At 50.3% G+C, this 19731-nt stretch overlaps 1 protein-coding gene across 1 annotated transcript in view; it reads left to right on the forward strand.

Moving 5' to 3' along the window:
* Positions 1 to 3829: 3829 nt before the first annotated feature.
* The window catches only part of LOC119098880 (cilia- and flagella-associated protein 44), a 55402-nt gene continuing 39500 nt past the window's right edge, over positions 3830 to 19731 (forward strand). Inside the window, exons 1-6 of the mRNA XM_037221927.1 lie at positions 3830 to 5122; positions 6274 to 6461; positions 7313 to 7475; positions 8641 to 8780; positions 9199 to 9362; positions 9838 to 9968. Of these exons, the coding sequence (XP_037077822.1) occupies positions 3851 to 5122; positions 6274 to 6461; positions 7313 to 7475; positions 8641 to 8780; positions 9199 to 9362; positions 9838 to 9968 (2058 nt within the window). The 5' untranslated portion in view covers positions 3830 to 3850. The remainder of the gene's footprint in view (positions 5123 to 6273; positions 6462 to 7312; positions 7476 to 8640; positions 8781 to 9198; positions 9363 to 9837; positions 9969 to 19731) is intronic.

The raw sequence follows: 19731 nt of genomic DNA on the forward strand, positions 1-19731 counted from the left end.
CGGGACCGTACCAAACCGGGCAGCATCAGACGAGACCACGCGTGATGCACCTGATCAAATGGCATCGGACGTCACCGGACGTGGTCGGAGGAATCGGACGGCAGCAGATGCGATCAGATAGCATCGGACGTCACCGGACGTGGTCGGAAGGAATCGGACGGCAGCAGATGCGATCAGACAGAATCGAACCGAGCCAGACAAAACGGGACGGAACAGGACGATATCAGAAGGAACTAGACGTAGCATGATGCTGGCAGACGAGGCAGGATGGGACCAGATGCATCTTAAGGTAACCTTCAGAGTAAGCTGCTATCTAAGAACTTACAGACCACGGCAAAATAAGCGTCTCAACTGTGGCAGCATCACCTGACACGTCGGCTTCGCAGTGGCGGGCGGCTCCGGTATCCCCGGTGGTTCACGGTGAGGAGAGGTAGGGGAGCGGGTACGGATGGTGGCCGCAGGACAGCGGACGGGGTCTCCTGTGTGACTGTGTCGGCAGTGAACCTGCGTGTGGATTATGAAACCCTAAAAACAGCCACTGCCAACCGTTAATCCTTTAACTTTTCAGGTTCGATTTTGATCCCTATAGACTTTTTGTCGTTCGACGTTTTCCATGGGACTTTTTCCGTTCGACTTTGTCCGGACATCTGATTTTCCATGCAGTTTGCACATTAGGGATAAATCGTGATGGTGTACTTTTCGTGATCACACGCTTTGGCAAAGCCTGGAGGTCAGGGTTTTTCAATGCAGTGAAAAATGGTTTGCATCTTAAAGTGAGCGCGTTGAGAAGTGCTCTAGACGTAACTTGCGCGAAAATGTGATGTCCGGTGTTGAACGTAAAAGCGAATGTTAACATTAGCTACCTTGAAACGCATCATCTTAAGACGCGTTATAACTCATGACTCACTTGACAAGCTAACGCAGCTAGGAGTTTTCCGACTGCGTTCCCCGACATTTCGTTAGTACCTTCATAAGTACCTATGAACGCTTTAGGACATGAAATCTTACATTTAGAGCGTAGTCTAGGCGTACATTTGACCTATGCCATTTTCAGGTCGATGAAGAGAGCGGATTGGTCCTTGCAGCACCGTGGAGCGGTGCTGGGATCTGGTGATGGAACTGAAACAGCAAAGCCAGAATTTCTGCTTTCATGTTACTGTAACAACCTGTCCGGAAAACAGATTAACACGACGCCCGCCGCCAGCTGCCACTTGCAGTTTGCCAACGCCGTTCTGTTCTATGGAGCTGCAACCCACGCCATCACCGTCCCTGCTCTCGATATTGTGGGTGCTCATGTTCAAACCTTTTAACGTAATTTCTTTTACTAATCCATTCTGCATAACAATGAACGGTCTCAGGTAAACATGGGGTGGCCTTGGTCTTTAATGAACTCATTTATACCCGCTCTTTTCAACAGTAATGAGATTCCGCATTTGCTTCTGGGCAAGTGAGCCGTTGAGTAGAACATTAGAGCATTTTAAGGTTCCGGTCAAGGGCTGATGGGCCATTCCGGGCAACAACAAACTCGAAGCCTGGCGCTGCAGTCTCTGTAGGCCGCGCGACGTCGGCCCGAGAGTGACACTGAGCAATGGCCAAGGAGCAAACGAAAGAGATGGCGCATCTTGAGAAAGCTGGCTGGTGAGCTTGGGAAATCAGGATCAATGTTTAAGGTAGAACAAAAGTAGGGTAAATGCAATTTTGATCGAGCTAAGTGGGGTCAGGTAGCATTCCTGGCCCTCAAGTTGGAAAGTGGAAGCATGGCCCCCTGGCCCCAGACTTTGCTTTGAATTAATGCTGTTCTGGATGTTGTTCTGGGTATGAGGCACACTACGTTCAGGAGGTGATGCACCAGATGTCCGCAGTTTCGGATCGTGGTGCCCTGTGTTGGGATAACGAGGCCCCTTGGTTAGATTCGGAGGCCCCGTCGTGAACCGGGAGCATTCTGCTCTGGATTACGAGGCCTCTCCGCATCAAGAGGCATTTTTCTGGAAAAGGAGGCCCTGCTTTAGGATAGGAATGCACTTTGCAAGATAATTAGAAGACCCCCATTCTGGACTTGTCAATTGTCGACATTTGCTTACCTGGATATCAAACAAGTCGCAGTTTGATAACGGGACACATGCCCTCAGTACCCCCTCCCCTGAAAACGACACCGCCCAGGAAGGCCACTTTTAGGAGTAGGCCCCATTTTGTCCGCAACGGTGCAGAATGTTGAGCAGTGCGGGGCACGCCACCGCCGAACCAGGAGAGACGGCAGCAGTTGGTGCCGGGCAGCCGGCTAGCTCTGACCGCCCAGCCGGCCATCGTGCTGTCCATCAGGGCCGCCATGGCGCGGATGTCGTCCGGCCGCAGCCCACGCATGCTGGTGACCGGGGCAGCCAAAGCTGCGACCATCGCGTGCCGCGGCAGACCGACCACACGCCAGCCAGCCCGCGGAGTCGGCCCCAGTGCATGGTCGCCATGGCAACGAGACATGCCGCCACCGCCGTCAGCACGTCAGCAGCAGCGGCGGTGGCGGCGGCCTGAGATGGCTAGCGGCGCTGGTCGTGTATAGCGAGAAGGTACGTGTCTCGTTTAAGTTACGCGATTAATTCCACGTTGCTCCGGACCAAAATTTGTGCGGTGATGCCCACTGCATGAGGGACCAAATGGTCAGTGAGAGCGAAAATACTGCGCCGTTGTCAAAGTCCCCGCCGCACGAAATGCAGAGGTAATGCAGGTCTCGCCCAACATGACCAATTCGTGTCCAAGAGGGAGAGGGTTGAAGATGGCCAAAATTCCGTTACGTTACTGGGACGGCTCCGATGGACCGGATATTTTCTGCTTTGTAAAACTGCGCAGAACCGTCCCTCAGAGCAGCTAATGTTTGTTTCTATCCAATGAAGATGACTGCATACTTATCGCACTTGCCTCAACGGGTTAAAACGCCACTTAAAGCTTATTACGTGCTGTGGATTGCATGAACATGCAATGTCATGCATTATGCTTGCATGCTTCGGGCAGCAGAAGTCCTCCGTTTCGCACGATAGGGTTTTTACGCTTGAATTTTATCGATTGACGTTCACTGAAGATAGAGTCCGATGCCATCTATGCCTACTCTTTAATGCCCCGTTTCTTTATCAATGGCATGTTATCTAATTTTAACGCCGATTTAGAAAGCTTGAAGGTGTCTACCTAAGCGCGTGCACGTGCAAAAGTTCTGAATTACCTGCTTGATTCGCCAAGAAAATTCGGATCACGGCCGGACATACCAGTGCATTGTGCTTTGCATACCGCTCGGAGTCATACGTTTTTAATGCCATTACTTCAGACCTGATTTGGGAATAAGATATTTTGTCTAAGCACACGAAATCCTGATCTAATGACGATTTGTTGGATTGGTAAATATTGTTTGAAGACCCTGCCATTAAACTAAGTGTGTTAATACCCTTGATAATCATTTCGAACACCATGCTGTGAACCGTGTTTGTACAACGCCGAACCTGCTGTTACGGCTTTACGTATGACAAGCCAAGAAGTCGCACGCTATTCAGAATCAGTGATTGTATGTTTAACCTGGCGCATTTGTGCCAGACCTTGAAATATGCTTCGTAGCAGTGTTTTTGTGCTTTCCAAGATTGGTTCTTTCCTTTCCCGCAACGTTCTGTGCTTCAAAAACATTATATCACTGAAACCCTAACCGTCTCTGCGTCTCACTTCCTATTTCCAGCATACTCGGTCGCTTAAGACCAGACGTTGCAGGGCAAACAAGCTTCGTCAAAGCACTGACGACGTATGATGCGATCCCCCCCCCCCCATTTTTCTCGCAGTGTGCCTCGTTGATCGCGGTCGTTGAGTCTGCGGTGCGAGCATGTCGGCTGCAGAAGGAGACCAACCACAGTCGGAGACGCCCTCAGCTCCTGACGGAGACGTGGCACGGGAACCTGGGGAGGCGGAGGCGCAGGCCACCGAGCATGAGACGTCTCTAGAGGCTCCTGAGGTCGAGCCCGCTCCCGGACCTGCAGGCAACCAACCGGAGCTCGCTCCTGAGCAGCGAACACTAGACGCTGCCGCAGAAGAAGCGCCCGCCGAGCTTACGCAAGATAAGACCGCCTCTGATCCCAGAGAAGAGAACATACCGACCGAATCCGCTGAAGAGCCCAAGCAAGATGAGCCGTCGGTGGAACTCAAGGAAGAGCTCAAGCAAGACGAAGCGCCAGCTGAAAGTAAGGACGAAGTCAAGGAAGAGATGGCACCAGCTGAGGTCCCGGCAGAACCCCCACTGGGCGAATCGCCAGCTAAACCAGAGGAAGGAACCGAACACAAGGAGTTGCCTGCTGAAATAAAGGCAGAAGAAACCAAGCAAGGGGAGAGATCGTCTGATCATAAAGAAGACGAGGCGGAGCCAACAGAAGGCCAGGCCGCTTCAGGGTCCAAGCGGGAGGACTCGGGTGGAGTAGCTCCAGATGCACCAGGGCTGGCGTCTTCCGCAGCCTCCGAACTAGCCGCTTCAGATCAGGCTCCCACTGGTGCCCGATCGTCAGTTACGTCAACAGCATCAACCAGCAAGAAAGGCAGTACGTCCAGTGCGACAGCGACGCCGAAGAAGAGCCGTAGTGGCGGCTCAGGCTCGGCCGCTCTGGCCGGGTCGCCCAGTTCCGGCAGCGTTAAGAAGAGTTCGAGTGGGCCCACTTCCAAGTCGGGCGGCCACGCAAGTGTGGGAAAGCCGCCCAGTGGGTCCAATGTGAAGTCAGTTGTGTCGAGTGATGCCAGTGTGAAGAAGGCGATGTCTGCCGCGGGCCAGGACACAGACCTCGGCTCCAGTAATGCTGCGACACCGAAGAAAGTGTCCGCTGCTGGGAGCCAGGAGGAAGCATCCAAGCCGGGTAGCAAGGCCAGCGTGAAAAAGTCTGGCTCTGTCAGTCAAGAAGACACTGCCAAAGCGGACAGCGTGGCCAGCACCAAGACGACGGGCAGCCAGAATCAGGTGAAAAGCGCGGGCAGCAGAGTGAGCGAGAAGAAGCCGCCGAGCGGTGTGGGGAGCAGGGCCAGCGTAAAGAAGGCTCCCAGTAAGGCGGAGGGCGACGTTCCCCAGAACGCAGCTAGCAAAGCTGCCGTGAAGACGACTGCCAGCGGTGCTGCAGTGAAGGCGACTGCTAGTGGTGCTGCAGTGAAGGCGACTGCAAGTGGGGCTGCGACGAAGACGACTGCCAGTGGTGCTGCAGTAAAGGGGACTGCCAGCGGTGCTGCAGTGAAGGCGACTGCAAGTGGTGCTGCAATGAAGACTTCTGCCAGTGGTGCTGCAGTGAAGGCGACTGCTAGTGGTGCTGCAATGGAGGCGACTGCAAGTGGGGCTGCATTGAAGGCGACTGCCAGTGGTGCTGCAGCGAAGGCGACTGCCAGTGGTGCTGCAGTAAAAACGACTGCCAGTGGGGCTGCGGTGAAGACGACTGCCAGTGGTGCTCCCGTGGCGAAGGCGACGGCGAGTGCAGTGAAATCGACGGGGAGCAAAACGTCCGCTGCTCAAGGCGCTGAAGGAGGGAGGCTGTCCCAGGCTGCTTCTACGGAGAAGACGGTACGTGCGTGTTATTATTGCTTCGGGGAGTTCAGATCTTTTGCTTCGCTATATCCTTACTCCGGATGACATTTTGTCATTGCATCATTGCCATGCACTTTACATCTTTCACTTACTTTAATCCAAGCAGTGAAGCCTTACGTAAGCTGCCAGCTACCAATGAGTATACGTCGGATGTACGTCAGAGCTGATGGTAAACCGCGTCGCTGGTGTCTAAGCTGACAGTGAGCCATGTCTCTGATGCCAGCGCTGGTGAGAAGGTGTACAATGGACGTCGGCGCGGAAAATTAGCTGTGTTTGTGACGTCAGGGCTGACTATGGCCCTTGTCTCTGACACCAACGCTCTCAGCTTACACTGAAGGATGTCTTCAGTGTTGCGTTAGTAATGAGGCTGAAGGTGGTCCACGCTTTTTAAGTCTGAGGGATGACGGTGGTCGGTCCCTCTGATGTTGGAGGACTGACGGCGGTGTGTACCTCTGACGTGCGAGGGCTGACGGCGGTCTGCATTGGTAACGTGTACTGTGACTCTGTTCTTTGGACGTGTGAAGGCTGATGATGGTCTGTACTTCTGACATGGTAGGGCTGACGGCGGTCTGTATCTGTGACGTGCTGTGATCTGTGCCTCTGAAGTGTAAAATCTGACGGCGTGTATCTGTGACGTGCGATGATCTGTACCCCTGACGTGTAAAATCTGACGGCGTGTATCTGTGACGTCGCAGGGTTCCCAGGTGTCGGCGAGCGGCAGCCGGACGTCCCGCCGCAGCCGAGCCTCGCTCCGCTCGGTCCCACAGGAGGCGGTGTGGGTGCCCCCCGAGTACGACACACAACAGTTCGTGTCGGGGCCCAGTCTGTCGGAGAACTGCGCCCTCAACGAGGACGCGCTCATCTTCGTGTATCCTTACGCAGCGTGGGCTTACGTGAGACCACAGTTAGGGTTCACGGGTTGGGCGAGCCCGTGGTTAGCCAGGTCATATAAGTAATGGGATGGATTGGCTACAACTTTGCGAATACTGGACATGGAAATGGGTATGGGTGTGGGTATGAACATGAGTATGACCAGTATGAGTATAAGTAGAGTATGAGTATGGGTATGAGTATGAGTATGGGTATGAGTATGAGTATGGGTATGAGTATAAATGTGAGTATGAATATGAATGTGAGCATGGATATGGGTATGGGTAGGGATAGGGCACGGATGTAAATAATATGTTTGCGAAATATCGGGGAATTCTAAAAAAAAGATACTACACAAGGCTTTTACCCACACTTCTTTTAGTCATGATTAGCTCCATTCACACTACGTTTACAACTATCAACGGAAACGAATAAGATTGGATGTCAGCGTTCTTGAAACTCTTTTATAATTTAGAATTGAAACCCTGAATACCTGCACACGGGTGGTCAGCGGCTTGGCATAACTGACAATGGATGGCTAATGGCCGGGCATGGGTCAGCAACATATGGTAAAGGGTGCATTACGTTAAGGAAATGTTGTCCGTGAAGGTATCTGGATACATTAAACGTGCAGCAGTGTTCAGGTGCAGCGAGTAAAGTTACTGACAGCAGCCATCCCGAACAAAACGCAGGCATACGGTATACAGTGCAGGTACTACTTACATTTCCGCGCGGACAGGCTTGGAGACGTCACCTGTCTCCCAGGTGAAAGATGACAACGATGTTGTAGTTCCAAGCGATGTGCCCATATATTTTTAAGATGACACAAGTTTTCCTTTAAGTTTTTTTAACTTCCATCTAAAGTCACTCGTTCGGCTACGACTGCCTGAAGGCGGACAACCTGTGCATGCTGAATCCCACTACGGCCATGTTCGTGTCTGGCAATATGGTCCACTTCCTCGACCTGGAGACGAAGGCCATCACTTACATGCGCAGCTCCACCGGCGGAGGCATCGGCCACGCTACGGTAAGCGACCTGCTCCTGCTGTGTGCGGTGATCGCGCCTTTGACAGCAGCTTGCTGTCAGTGCATTGGGCGTGCTACGCTAAGCGGTACGTATTGCGTGGATGAGTCACGCTATGGCCACAGAATGGTAAGAGGGCTATGGTGTTCTGTGCGTACCCCGGTTGACACGCCCCGGCAAGCAAGTTTGCTAAGCATGTGGTGGTGAGAAGGCAAAATATTGATAATTGGTGCTCTGCTCTGTTGTGGTGCAGCAGGTATTTTCGGTCCGATCTCAATAAGAATATCCAGGCGAGTTTTCAACTTTTCGCCTGGGCACTGCTTGGGATCAGTTATAAAAATGAGACACCATAGTGGGGTTCCCACCCTGTTACGGACCATTTCCAGATATTTCCCCGAGCGGGTTGCCCAGATCGTTCCCCCAAATGCCTATGGCAATGACACACTGGAAACTGTCCGATCCCCATCGAGATTCGCCAACTTTTCCCCAAACTGCCGGTCAAGCAATCTCTAGCGTTCCCCGCCGAGGACGCCGTGGGGCATTTGCCCGCGGCAATTACACACAAGAAATAACTTCCCCGAGGAAACCTCAAATCTGCCGGTTGGAGAGGCTCGAGGAAATCCCAACTTCTCCCAAGCGATAGACAATGGCATGGGCTCGATTGGGAAAAGCTTGGGAAACCGCCGAATCCGCCCAATTCAGGTAGGGGAATCTTTGGGCTTCCCAAATTTTCTCCAAACCCCCACGACTTTTGCCCGAGCATGCTGTTGGCTGGGATGAGCAGCAAAACCAGCGGGCTACGTCATGTAGGTATGGCCGTAAATGCAGATTTACAAAGTGAGGATGCAGCTGCGTCTCAGCACCTAAAATATTAACAGTTCTATGGCCTTTTATGAAGAGAATGGACCCAAAAATTCCTCTCAAAATTCCTTCCTAAAAAACTCATTGACAACATTTAGCCCTTGGCACACCTGGAGAACACATAAAAAACACCGAAAAATAAAACAGAGCAAGCATCTTCCAGAGGCCAAAAGTTTATATAACGTCGACCTCAGCGAACGTCGGTGTGGCTGCCGCCGAGCTCGCCAGAGCGTATCTTCCGCCCACTCATGCAGGCTGCCGCGCCCGAACTTCTGTGACGAGCACTATACACGGCACATTGCGCCAGGTCCACCCGAGCTACAAGTACATGGCTGTAGCCGAGAAGGGAGACAAGCCAAACGTTCTGGTCTACCTCCTGCCCGAGCGCACCGTGTATCGAGTGCTGCGTGACGGTACCGAGCGCGAGTACGCCTACGTAGCATTCAGGTGAGGGTGCCGCCGCCACCGTACGGTTTGCCGCTGCGGCTTGCTGAGGAAATACCGCCGAAAGCCGCCATCCGCGGGCATTGCCCAGCGAATTCGGTTTTATCTTTTTCACATACAACTCCGTGTTTTGAAATATGTGTTCGGTCAAAAATCTGCGCATAAAAATGAACGTAACTGTCATGACCATTGAGGCGACGTCACGTAATGCATTCGGATGTGCATGCGCACATGTACATGCAACACGTTAAAACGCCGTTTGGTAGCGTCAAACCTATTTCCATTAGTTTTCACCTTTGTCACTGCATTTCGTTGCTGGACGCCAGTCTGTGAATACTCTGACTGACACCTTACAAGACTGGCTTTTCTGAGACTGGCAGAACCTGCCGCCTTTGATCACTTCCCTCTCCCCCGCGGCCAGCGCGAACGGTGAGCTGCTGTGCTCACAAGGCGGCGAGCCGGACTTCATGCTGACCGTGTGGAATTGGGAGACTGAGAGCACCCTACTCCGCTGCAAGGCCTTTTCGCAGGACATCTACAAGGTCACGTTCTCGCCGTTCCACCCGGGTCAGCTCACCTCGGCAGGTGGGCACCACGTGAGGCCGCGTAAGGGCTCTCAACGCGGGGAAATGAGAGCTCCCTTCGCCCCGTGGGAGTGTCTCTCTCTCGAAAGCAGGGGCATGAGCGGCATAAATAAGCCGCGCAATCACGCGGAAAATATTGCTTGACGCCAACAATGAGAAATGCGGTCAAGGGCATGCAATGAAGTCCGATGCGATTGTCTTTGTGGCATAAAGACGTCAGCTTTCCACCGCCGCCCTCGGCATTCTGTCCACTGAGCTCTACTGTCTCTCTAATTAAGTGCTCTGTCGGCTCAACATGACCTCCATGACCTGTGGTCCGATCTTTTGATACCGACCGCTCTGGGATCTGGTCTGGCCGTGCGAGACTGCCCGCTCTGAGCAGCGGTGTGTGGTCTGCCGAGCCCGGCCGGTGCGGTCTCCACTCGCAGCCACCACGCCGTGTGCGGGCTCTGAGACGGCCCCGTCGCCGCCGGCAGGACTGGGCCACATCAAGTTCTGGAAGATGGCCCGGACCTTCACCGGCCTAAAGCTGCAGGGACGGCTGGGCAGGTTTGGCAAGACCGAGATCTCCGACATCAACGGCTTCCTCCAGTTGCCCGACGGAAAGGTGAGTGTCTTCCGGTGGCCGGAAACGTGGTCGAAGGTAAAGCTACCGGTTTAGCAACTGGTCCAGTTGTCTGACGATTTTGTGGTCTGGTTAGCTGACGTTCTCTGTCAACGTGTTTGTGGCGATGAAAATATGGTGATAGTGTAATCCTTTCCTGAGGTACTTATCATAAGATTTGGTTCAAGCTCAGGTTAATATACCCAATATTTTAAAGGTAAGCCAAGCACCAGCTTTGACACCCCATCAAGATTGGCGCAGCGGCGCCATCAACATGTTTTCCCAGCCTTTGTACGCAATAACCGAGGTCCGGTTAAATGCTGGATGACGTGAGGGCAGTTGATGCAAACACGTCTCCTGTTTTTTTTTTTAAAGTAATACCGGGCCATTAGATAGATCGTTCAAGTTCTGAGGTTTTTTGGCCAGTCATTGCAACGTGCACGCAAGCTAGGCTTTTCTACTTTATGGACATGCTCAGGTACTAACATTTAGCAGAATCTGACGCGATTTGACAGGCCAACCATAAAGTAGCCATAGCAGCCAGTGCGCATTGCACGTGATCCATATTAAACATGTCAAAAATCTCCCGGCGTTGTGACCGTTTTTAACACACGCCCGGGTGGCCGGCTAGATACCCTTCGCTCGGGTGGGGGTGGGGGAGGGAGCAATTTGACCTCCCCGAGATCTCAGAAACTAAGAAGGCTAGGGACACCAAATTCACAGGGTACGCCCTATTCGTGAACTCCTTAAGGTAAATTTTTGAGGATCCTAGGTCATGAATAGGCCAAATAAGGTCAAACAAGGTCAAACTCCAGGTTGATCTCCAAAGTATCCCCAGAACCTAGACACTTGTTCTAAGCAAAAGTTCAGGTGCTAATTTAAGGTCAGTGACGTTGTTTGACCTTTCGAAGGTCGTGGTGACCAAAATCGTAGATGCTTTGATTTTTGCACTTAAATAAGCGACAAAGATTATGTTAGGCGGTATGCTACTAAAAACGAAATGTCGACCTGGGTCACTTTAGGTCAGTAGCCTATCACAACCTTAAAGAAGTCCATGGAGGACGTTAAATGCGGTTCTTGTTATCAATGAATTGGAAATGAGCGCCAGAACCTGCCTGATACAGTACGTCCTAGAGTAAGAAAACTTGTTGGTATTGAACTTTCTCTGACCTTCATACGTGACCCAAAGTCAGTGGAATTTGGTCATTTGGTTGTTTTGTTGCCTGACAAAGTATCTCAGAGGTGTATTGCTTTGCCTAACACTCCGCTGTTCCATCAGATTGAACTATTCCCTAGAAATTGACCGCTGAATCCTTGGCCTGACTTTAACCTGCGGTGGGTCAGCGACCTTCCAAGGTGCGTCTTATTTTGTGGTACGACACGATCCGCTATTTAATTGTCTAAAGCTTTGAAAAATTTGAAGCGGCTACTCTGCGCCGTTCAGAAACCATTCAGGAAAAACCCCGGGGGAGAGGGTCAATTTGATTCCCACCCGAGCGCTTGTTAAAGCTTTGCCCGTGCATATTTTGCAAGTTTAAAAGTCAGTGACCTTGTAAGTCATATTTTACAATGCATCTTGATAACATGTGACGCCACTCACCGTCACGTGTAAACGTGCCCGATCTTATAACACAGAAATAGCTATTGATCTTTTAATAAGCTCCACGGCCACATATATGGTACCCTTTTTGACTGGCCTCGCTCTCTCTATCTCTCTCTGCCCCTCTTCTTCTCTTTTGACTGATGGTTGCGACTATGATCATCATGTAATCAACTTACCTTAAACTTTTCCGGCTGGAAATGGTTTGGTTACTAACTTCAATCTAAGGTGAAGTTTGGCCCAAACAAACTGGACGGTCTTTTCAAACATGTGCGTCATGAACCATGACCCAGTCAGGTTATCGAAAATTACCAACCAGATTTCACCACATATTTCTTCAAGTGGTAGCACATAGGCATGGTTTGGAAATGGACATTATCCTTTTTTTGTTTCATGACTGAAACCCTGGCGTGGCTTATGTCATCAGCGTTTAGTTATTTATGGACTACCAAATTTGCCCGAAACTTAGAGGAGGCGCTGGTAAATACCTTACCTAAATTGAGAAAGTACCCTTAAAATCCATCTAACTGTCGTCCAGTAGCTCACACCAGCTGCCTCAGGAATATGTTTCAAACGAATGACTATTGAATGTTTGTAATGGTTCTTAGGTAGCAAGGAAATGCTTTCTAAATTTCAACGCTACTTTTAAAAAAATAACAGCACTACCGACCGCTTAGTCTGACATGAGGCCGTTATTCGTAAAGGGTTTAAATATAAACACAACACTGAGGGGTTTCCTTGACATAATCTGTGCATATAACATTGTTTTCAAGCCAGTGCCCATAGCCAAACTACACATGATGGGTTTCAAAATTTATTTGGATCATCACATCACGAGTCTTCTTACTGTTTCACAGTCTTTCCAAGTACGGTGTTGCTCAGCGTTGTCTGATCCTCATGGTCTGTAAGATGGCCTTTCGCAAGGAAGCTGTTTATTACCAGTCCTTTTCAACGTCATGACTGATGACGTTTTCGACAAATGTCCATCAGCCATTCGGCATATCACGATTTACTCTGACGATTTTCGGACATAGGGCACGGCTTCTAACTCTGTACACTTTGTTCCTTGTCTCCAGAAACCGTTGAATTACGATTATAGATGGCCTTGCAAAAGTGGTTTTACCTTTCAGTCCAAAAACCTGCGGCGGAAGTTGAAAAAAATCATTCGCATGCATCATGTATCCGGTTTGCGTTTGGCAAACCACACCATAACTTAGCACTTATCATCTAAGTTTCTTTGAGCGGCATTTAGCCGCATACGTTTGATGCAAAAACACATACAGAACTCTGATATGTTAGCTTCTAAGGAAAAAACTAACTCGACACTTTCGGACGTTTGTTCTGGAACTAGCTACTGCCATATATTTTCTACTAACTGGAACTAACTGGCATATATTTTCCATAGTTAAAATCCCTGGTTTGCCGGTCTTTGAAAATAGTTCACTTATATATGCCGACGCCAGGGTCTGCTCTAAGATGCTGACCGCTATGTGAAACTCTTCGTCACATTACCTTGGAGGCCATGGAAACATCATAGATGTGTTCAAGTTCAAGTTAAAACTCACTCCACTACTACAGTTCCAGCGCGGAGAGCATGCCCAACATCACACCGGTAAAATTCAGTCCTGTCCAGCTCGCAAGATGTTCACCGCCGTACATATGTTGCCTGGAATGTATCGCAATGGTATAAGGCAATACGAATTTTTACAAATTGACAGTTGCATCTTAGGGTTCCAAATTCTGCAACGTAATAAATTATACCCTTTCCAAAATACCATCTGTGCCTTAACTTGCAGCACCTCCATGACACTTGGCAAAGGTGGATGTTGGAATGTCATTGACTTTGGCAAACATCAAACACGGCCAACGATATTCAACAAAAGTTCAATCGTTTGTGTACAAAACCGCCTCAATGCTAGTTCTGTATAAGAACGGCTCCAAAAAAGTAAACGTTCTGCCAATGCACTGTTCTACAAAAGTTGCACTGTTAACCCGTCTCTTAGGCCATATCTTAATTTTCGCTACTGAAGTACTTGCAGTTTTCCATGTCCAACATCTTTTTTAAACGAGCCATTCAATTGGTTAACCTGCATCAACCTCCATACGACTTTGGCATCAAGGTTACTTTCTTGTGGATTACAGTTCAAAGTGGAATCTCTGGCAATGGGCGCGCTGATCGAGTCACCATGAATGTGCTCCCCCTCTTATAACGAACCTTTCCCGGATCTTAAATCCCTGAAGTCTTCTTTCCAGCGCTCTATGGAAAACATTGGCGTTATAAATTGTCCGATAGCACAGCAATGACGCAAATGAAAAGTACTTAAGCTAGCATTCAAACACACACACACACACACACACACACACACACACACGCGCGCGCGCGCGCGCGCACACGCACACGCACACGCACACGCACACGCACACGCACGCGCACACGCACACGTACACGTACACACACACACACACACACACACACATCTCCAAACAGGAAACATGTGTAAGAGAAAAAGGCGTGGGAAGAATTGGCATAAGACATACTTATCCTACACATAAACTATTTTTTCCCACTGTGTTCAATCGTGCTTGTAGACCTGCAAACTATTCTCTCACCGCACAATTTTCTTATCACCTATCCACAACACTATAATCAAAGACTTTCATCAATGCGCTTCTGTGAAAGAGTGTTTGGGTTTCACCTCGACTGTTCTGCTTGCTCATGAACACCCCGGTCTGCTTCACCTGTTTTTCCCCTTTCTTTTCGCTTTTGGAAAAACTGGAACCTATTTCCATGCTCATAAGGCATGAACTCCATTGAATTTGGCTGACAAGATATTACATCGAATTGACACACAGGTAGTTGCGAAATGACCCATTCTGACCAGAATGCCTTAATTAAAAGACATTAAATGAGATTGTGGTTAAGAGCAGACTTAATCGACCCATTCGGCGCTACTACCCAGATAGGGCGAAAATCCAGCTTACGTCAAAGGCTCGCTCCATTTGCGGCTGCTGGCCAAGGAGCTCCAGTTTTCTTCGCCGCTATTGTCGTCTCTCGGTTCGCACCCATTCTAAACACACGCAGTTTTTGACGATACTATCGACCTAGGCAACTTGGAAATCGAAGTGCCGGCCAATTGGCGCACTGGTCTTCAAAACCACCACAACACATACAGACAAAGGCCTTTTACAAACCAACGAACTCTGCAGCAAGTCAATCAATATTTCCCCTCATCGTGCCTGGCACACTTCAAAAGGTAACGTCTTCGCTCCCGAGCTCCGTTTCAAGACTGAACAGATCCTGATGGGCGCAGGGCGGGTAGCGCGCGCCACGTCCGACGGCTGGCGAACTTCCGACATGCGCAGCGTCGAGACATCAGCCCGCCCGTTTTGACTTTTGGAAATACTGGGCTTCCACAGACCCCCATAGCCGGCTAGCTCCGCCACAAAGTCGACTTTTTGTGCCGAACAACTTCGGTGCTTCACTTGCCAACGTTTCGGGCATGGCGAAAAACTGTAGACATAACTCCATGTGTATCATGTACGACGGGATCCCATATGAGTAATCGGCATGCACCGCGCCGATCAAGTGTCTGAGCTTTGGCAGCTCTGAGCGCTTGACATTTATAACTCAGTGTCACGTTTGGAAGAAAGAAAAGGAGGTATGCGCAGTGAAGGCCAAGACAGGTTATATTGTGCCTTGCCATATGGACAGGCTCGTCGCCTTGTGAGACCTCAACCCGCACATTCGCTCCCCCCAAAAAACTGTCGGCTGTGCCATACAGATGGGCTCAGTAATGCCTCACACTCACTCACTCAGAGCCCTCTCAGTACTGCCGCGTTTGAGTGGCTCAACTCCGATCAACCCTGCTTCCGCGGCGACTCGAGACATCCACCTCAGCTGCTTCTTCCCCGGAGCCTCCCTTCGCCCCTCACACAATCCGCTTGACACAACCGTCTGCCCGGCCGGAGCGTGACCGACCTCGGTGCCCTCGGGCGATGGACCATCCACGGCCCAGCCCGGGCGGTCAGGTGCCAGACGTCAGACCTGGCGTTGGCCCAACAAACTGCATTCCGTGTTGGGCCGCGTCCAGCATTGGGTGTATCTGTGGGGCGGGCACGGTCCATGTCGCATGGCTCAGCCCCACCCGGCTGTGTTGGACTTGCTAATGACCGGTGCCAACACCTTACAGTATCCGGGTAGGCCACGCTGAAAGCGTGAGCCGCACCTTGTCACATGGTGAAAACTGTATGGCCCGAGCAAACGTGTCCGTTAGCAGTGATTCCAAATGGATATTTGCAAGTAACGTTCAGAGGGTCTGGTGGATTTTACAAGGACTATATTTTGCTAAATATGAACCGACTACTTACGAATGGTTTCTTACCACTTCTGCACTGTAGCTCGTGCAGAAACATAAACCCACCCAAATAGACATTACAACGTTCCACTACCATGTTCACTACCTACACCTGCATATGCTGTCTCTCACAGCCAAAAACGCATACACAATCTTTGAGCTCTATTTTTTACAAAAACTTGATTATCATTGCATACCGAGCAAACTAGAGCCAAAACATTGCTTGAATCACTCGACTTTTCGTACAAATTTGGTCTCCATTGCCACATAATCTCGCACGATTCGTTTGCCCTGCGATGCTCAACAGCCTGGGCACGTACTTATGGACAGTTTATCAAATGCAGTACAATAATCAGATGTAAACTACCCGTTTTGTGACATTGAAAGGATGGAGATCTGGGCTCGGTCAACCACGCGGGCGTCGATTTTCGCCGAGGCGCTGATACCTAACAGCCGGCAACCACCTGGCGGCGGCGACGCTCCTGAGCTGCGATCGGAGGAGACGAGCACCGCCGGAGCTGCGGGACGCTCGCTTCAGAAACATTCCGCTGCTAGTGGCCGATCATAGAGCATGCTTCTTGTACCTTCACAGCGATTCGAAGCCCGGTGAGCTCGAGTTACAGTAAATTTGTAGCCACCTTAATTTTTATATTCACACGTCTGCACGGTAAAGGTGGAAAACAACAGCAGTAAGAAATTAGCTGCATCGCCCGTAAGACACTGTAAGAGGCATGGAATTCTGTGCAAGAATGATGTTCACAACACAAAACACAACAAAATACAGTGACACCAAACTCACCTAACTCAGTTCCACAGAGTTCCACATGTCCACGGCATCCATAGATTGAATGACCGCGGCCGCACATTTCAGAAGCTTAGCGCCGTGCACTGGTCACGACGCAGGCCGCTGGGGTTGCATAGTTTGTAGCTCCGATGGCGGTAGCTCTCCCAGGACGCAGCGTCGGACCTGCGGTATGCCGCCTCCGGCGCCCTGACGGCCGTCCGCACGGAGAAGGCCACGGCACCGGTCACAGCCGTGGCCAGCATGCCGACTAGGGGCAGCAGGGCGTAATGACGCCGCAGCGTCGCCGCGCTGAACAGCCGCACATTCGACATGTCTGCCCGAGAACGCAGCCGTGTCAGGCGAAGGGGCTCCGAGAGAGGGGCGGGACGGTACCGATTGTGCTTTGTTGTAACCTGCAGTGGTGGTAGTGGTGATATGTTAACAGAGGAAGAATGGTATCATCCGATCCCGATGTTTATGTCGAAAAATCAGACACATTCAGGTAGTGGCACTGGCCCCGGCACAGGTCTTTATAACGTTCCAGCGCTTAGTGTAAGAGCAACATTGTATTCAGCAAACACAATTCTAGCATCTTTGTTCACAATCAGAAGCTACTTACCACTTACACCTTGTCTTATCTTGGTAATGTCAGAAGCAAATGAGAATTAACTGGTTGATTTTCCTGTCGCGTGCAACACTGAGGATATCACAAACCCGATTTCTCGAGATATTGAGCGTGCGTATTCCCAAGTGAGCTATAAACCTTGCCCTCAGAGTTGTGGCCGGTCAGATGTGCCTCATGCTGTTTTCCCAAGGATAGGCAGGATTTTAAGGGGTGTCTACAAGGCTGGCATTGCTTCATCGCTTGAGCATGCGGAGCCAAATAATTGTGCAATGGATTTGAGAAACTTGAAGTTGGCGATTGTCAACTAATCGAGACGGCCTCTTCCTCTGATGTTCTGCACAATTCCGTACTCTTTACGATCACCCTGCCCCCTATCTTGTCATCTTTCTAGCGCCATTTCCAGGCCTTCTCGTGGCTCTCAGCCGGTTGTTGTTCAGCCTGGCCCGGCCCCCTTCCGTCTGCGCCCAGGGGTCCGCAGCTGGCCCCAGTAGCCCGGCGGCGGTAGGCGACCAATCACAGTCGGTACCGGAGTGGGGTGGAAGGTGTTGCGTCAGCCTGGTGCCGTTTCCGCATTAGAATGGAATTAGGGAGCAATCGCAAATCTTTTCGTGAGCTTCGGTAACTGTACCTCCGAAGGGTACCATCCATCGGCCATCACCGACCACCACCACAACTCCCGTACACACCGCCTGTGCTGTCGGCACTGCACAGCATCATGACGCTACGTCCCGCTTCAAGACATCCCATCACATCATCTAGTTCGCATCAGCACTGAAGTTGTCAGTGCGTACTGGTGGTAGTGTGTACAGATTTTTGAAACGCACAACGCCACTGAATGCCTCAGTTAGAACATGGATGTACGCTTTTACGCCTTATAACGTCATTGAGCCCAGCAGCCCGGAGTTGTTTCTATCCGCAGCCGCGACCGCCTTCAAAACAAAAGTACTGTTTCCATGGTAAATTTGAATTTTACATCAGCACGCAACCAACGGTATGACAATGGACGCTGAGAATCGCCGGACAACATTAAAGAGTTACGGCAGTATAACCACCTAATAGTTTTTACTACTTTAAAGCACCGTTTTACGCGTAGAAACGTATAAGAATTTTGGAATAGAAGAGAATCATCAGGCACATAACAGCGCACAGACGTAACGCCATATCGCGATACACCCTCGCCACATCAACTCGTTTCTGTGTGACACACCTTGCACACACACTAAAATCTGCATCACCCGTGCTAACACGATCACCAGCAGTGCTTCCAAATTGACATTTCCATGCAGTTTTCAGAGCGTTTTGTGGATTTCACAAGGACTATTGCCTGGTACCTGTGAGCCGGCTACTTGCAAGAGCTTTCTTACCACTTCTCTACACCGAAACTCTTGCAAATGTATGTACCCGCACAAAGGAAAATCTAAAAAAAAAATGTTCCCTACCGGGTGTTCGTGCTGCTTCACCCGATCACGGACGCGCGCAGCATCTTTGAACTTTATTTTAGGAATTGCATTCATACTAGTGTAAAGATACAGTACGGTACAAATTCACGATACAATATTAACAACACAAGTTACAGTGCCATTATGCTACACAATTGATTTCTCGAATCACTCGCATCGTGTAAATTTGGTGTCTGCCCGGGCACAGAGAAGCACGCTGGCGTCGATTTTCGCCGAAACGCTGGTCGCTGTCGGCAGCCACCACGCGGCGACGGCGCCGCTCGTGAGCTGCGAACGGAGGAGGCGAGCACCGTTAGAGCTGCGGGACGCTCGCTTCAGAAGCATCTCGTCGTTGGTGGCCAGTTATAAAGCATTCTTCTGGCGTCTGCGTATTGATCCGAAGTCCGGACAGCTCTAGTTACGGTAATTTTTCAACCGCACGAATTCTTAAATGTATACATATTAGCAGTTTACTCGGTGCATGGTTTTGGAAACAGGCAGGCTAAAGGGAACGCCGCACATCTGAAGTTGTGGAAGGAAACATCAGATAAAGTGAATGAACCTCACTTATAGCTATTAATATAATTTTGCGTGGATAAGACTGCTCTAGAAGACACAATTTCTCTGTTTTGTACATACGCTTCTCAATGCGTCATTGATTATGTGATCGTACCTTCCACAACATGGATTTAGAGCCTGTTGACGGCCGTTATATCAAGCAATTGTGCTCACGAACGCCACGTACGAAACACTTGACAATAGTATTTTTCTTGGCCATGATCGCCGCCTGGCGGATTGAATGACAGGATTTTAATGGCGTTATTATTGCGTCGTGATGCCTGGGGGAACTTGACATAGTCTCCTCTGAAATAGTCTGTACCTCTTGGCGGGCGTATAGCTCAGACACCACAGGGCTTAGGCTTCAAGAAAGGCAGGGCTGTGAACTGCGGCAAATGAGATTCA

Source organism: Pollicipes pollicipes, unplaced genomic scaffold (genome assembly GCF_011947565.3).
Source record: "Pollicipes pollicipes isolate AB1234 unplaced genomic scaffold, Ppol_2.1 Scaffold_2555;HRSCAF=2994_pilon_pilon_pilon, whole genome shotgun sequence".
Taxonomy (NCBI): Eukaryota; Metazoa; Arthropoda; class Thecostraca; order Pollicipedomorpha; family Pollicipedidae; genus Pollicipes; species Pollicipes pollicipes.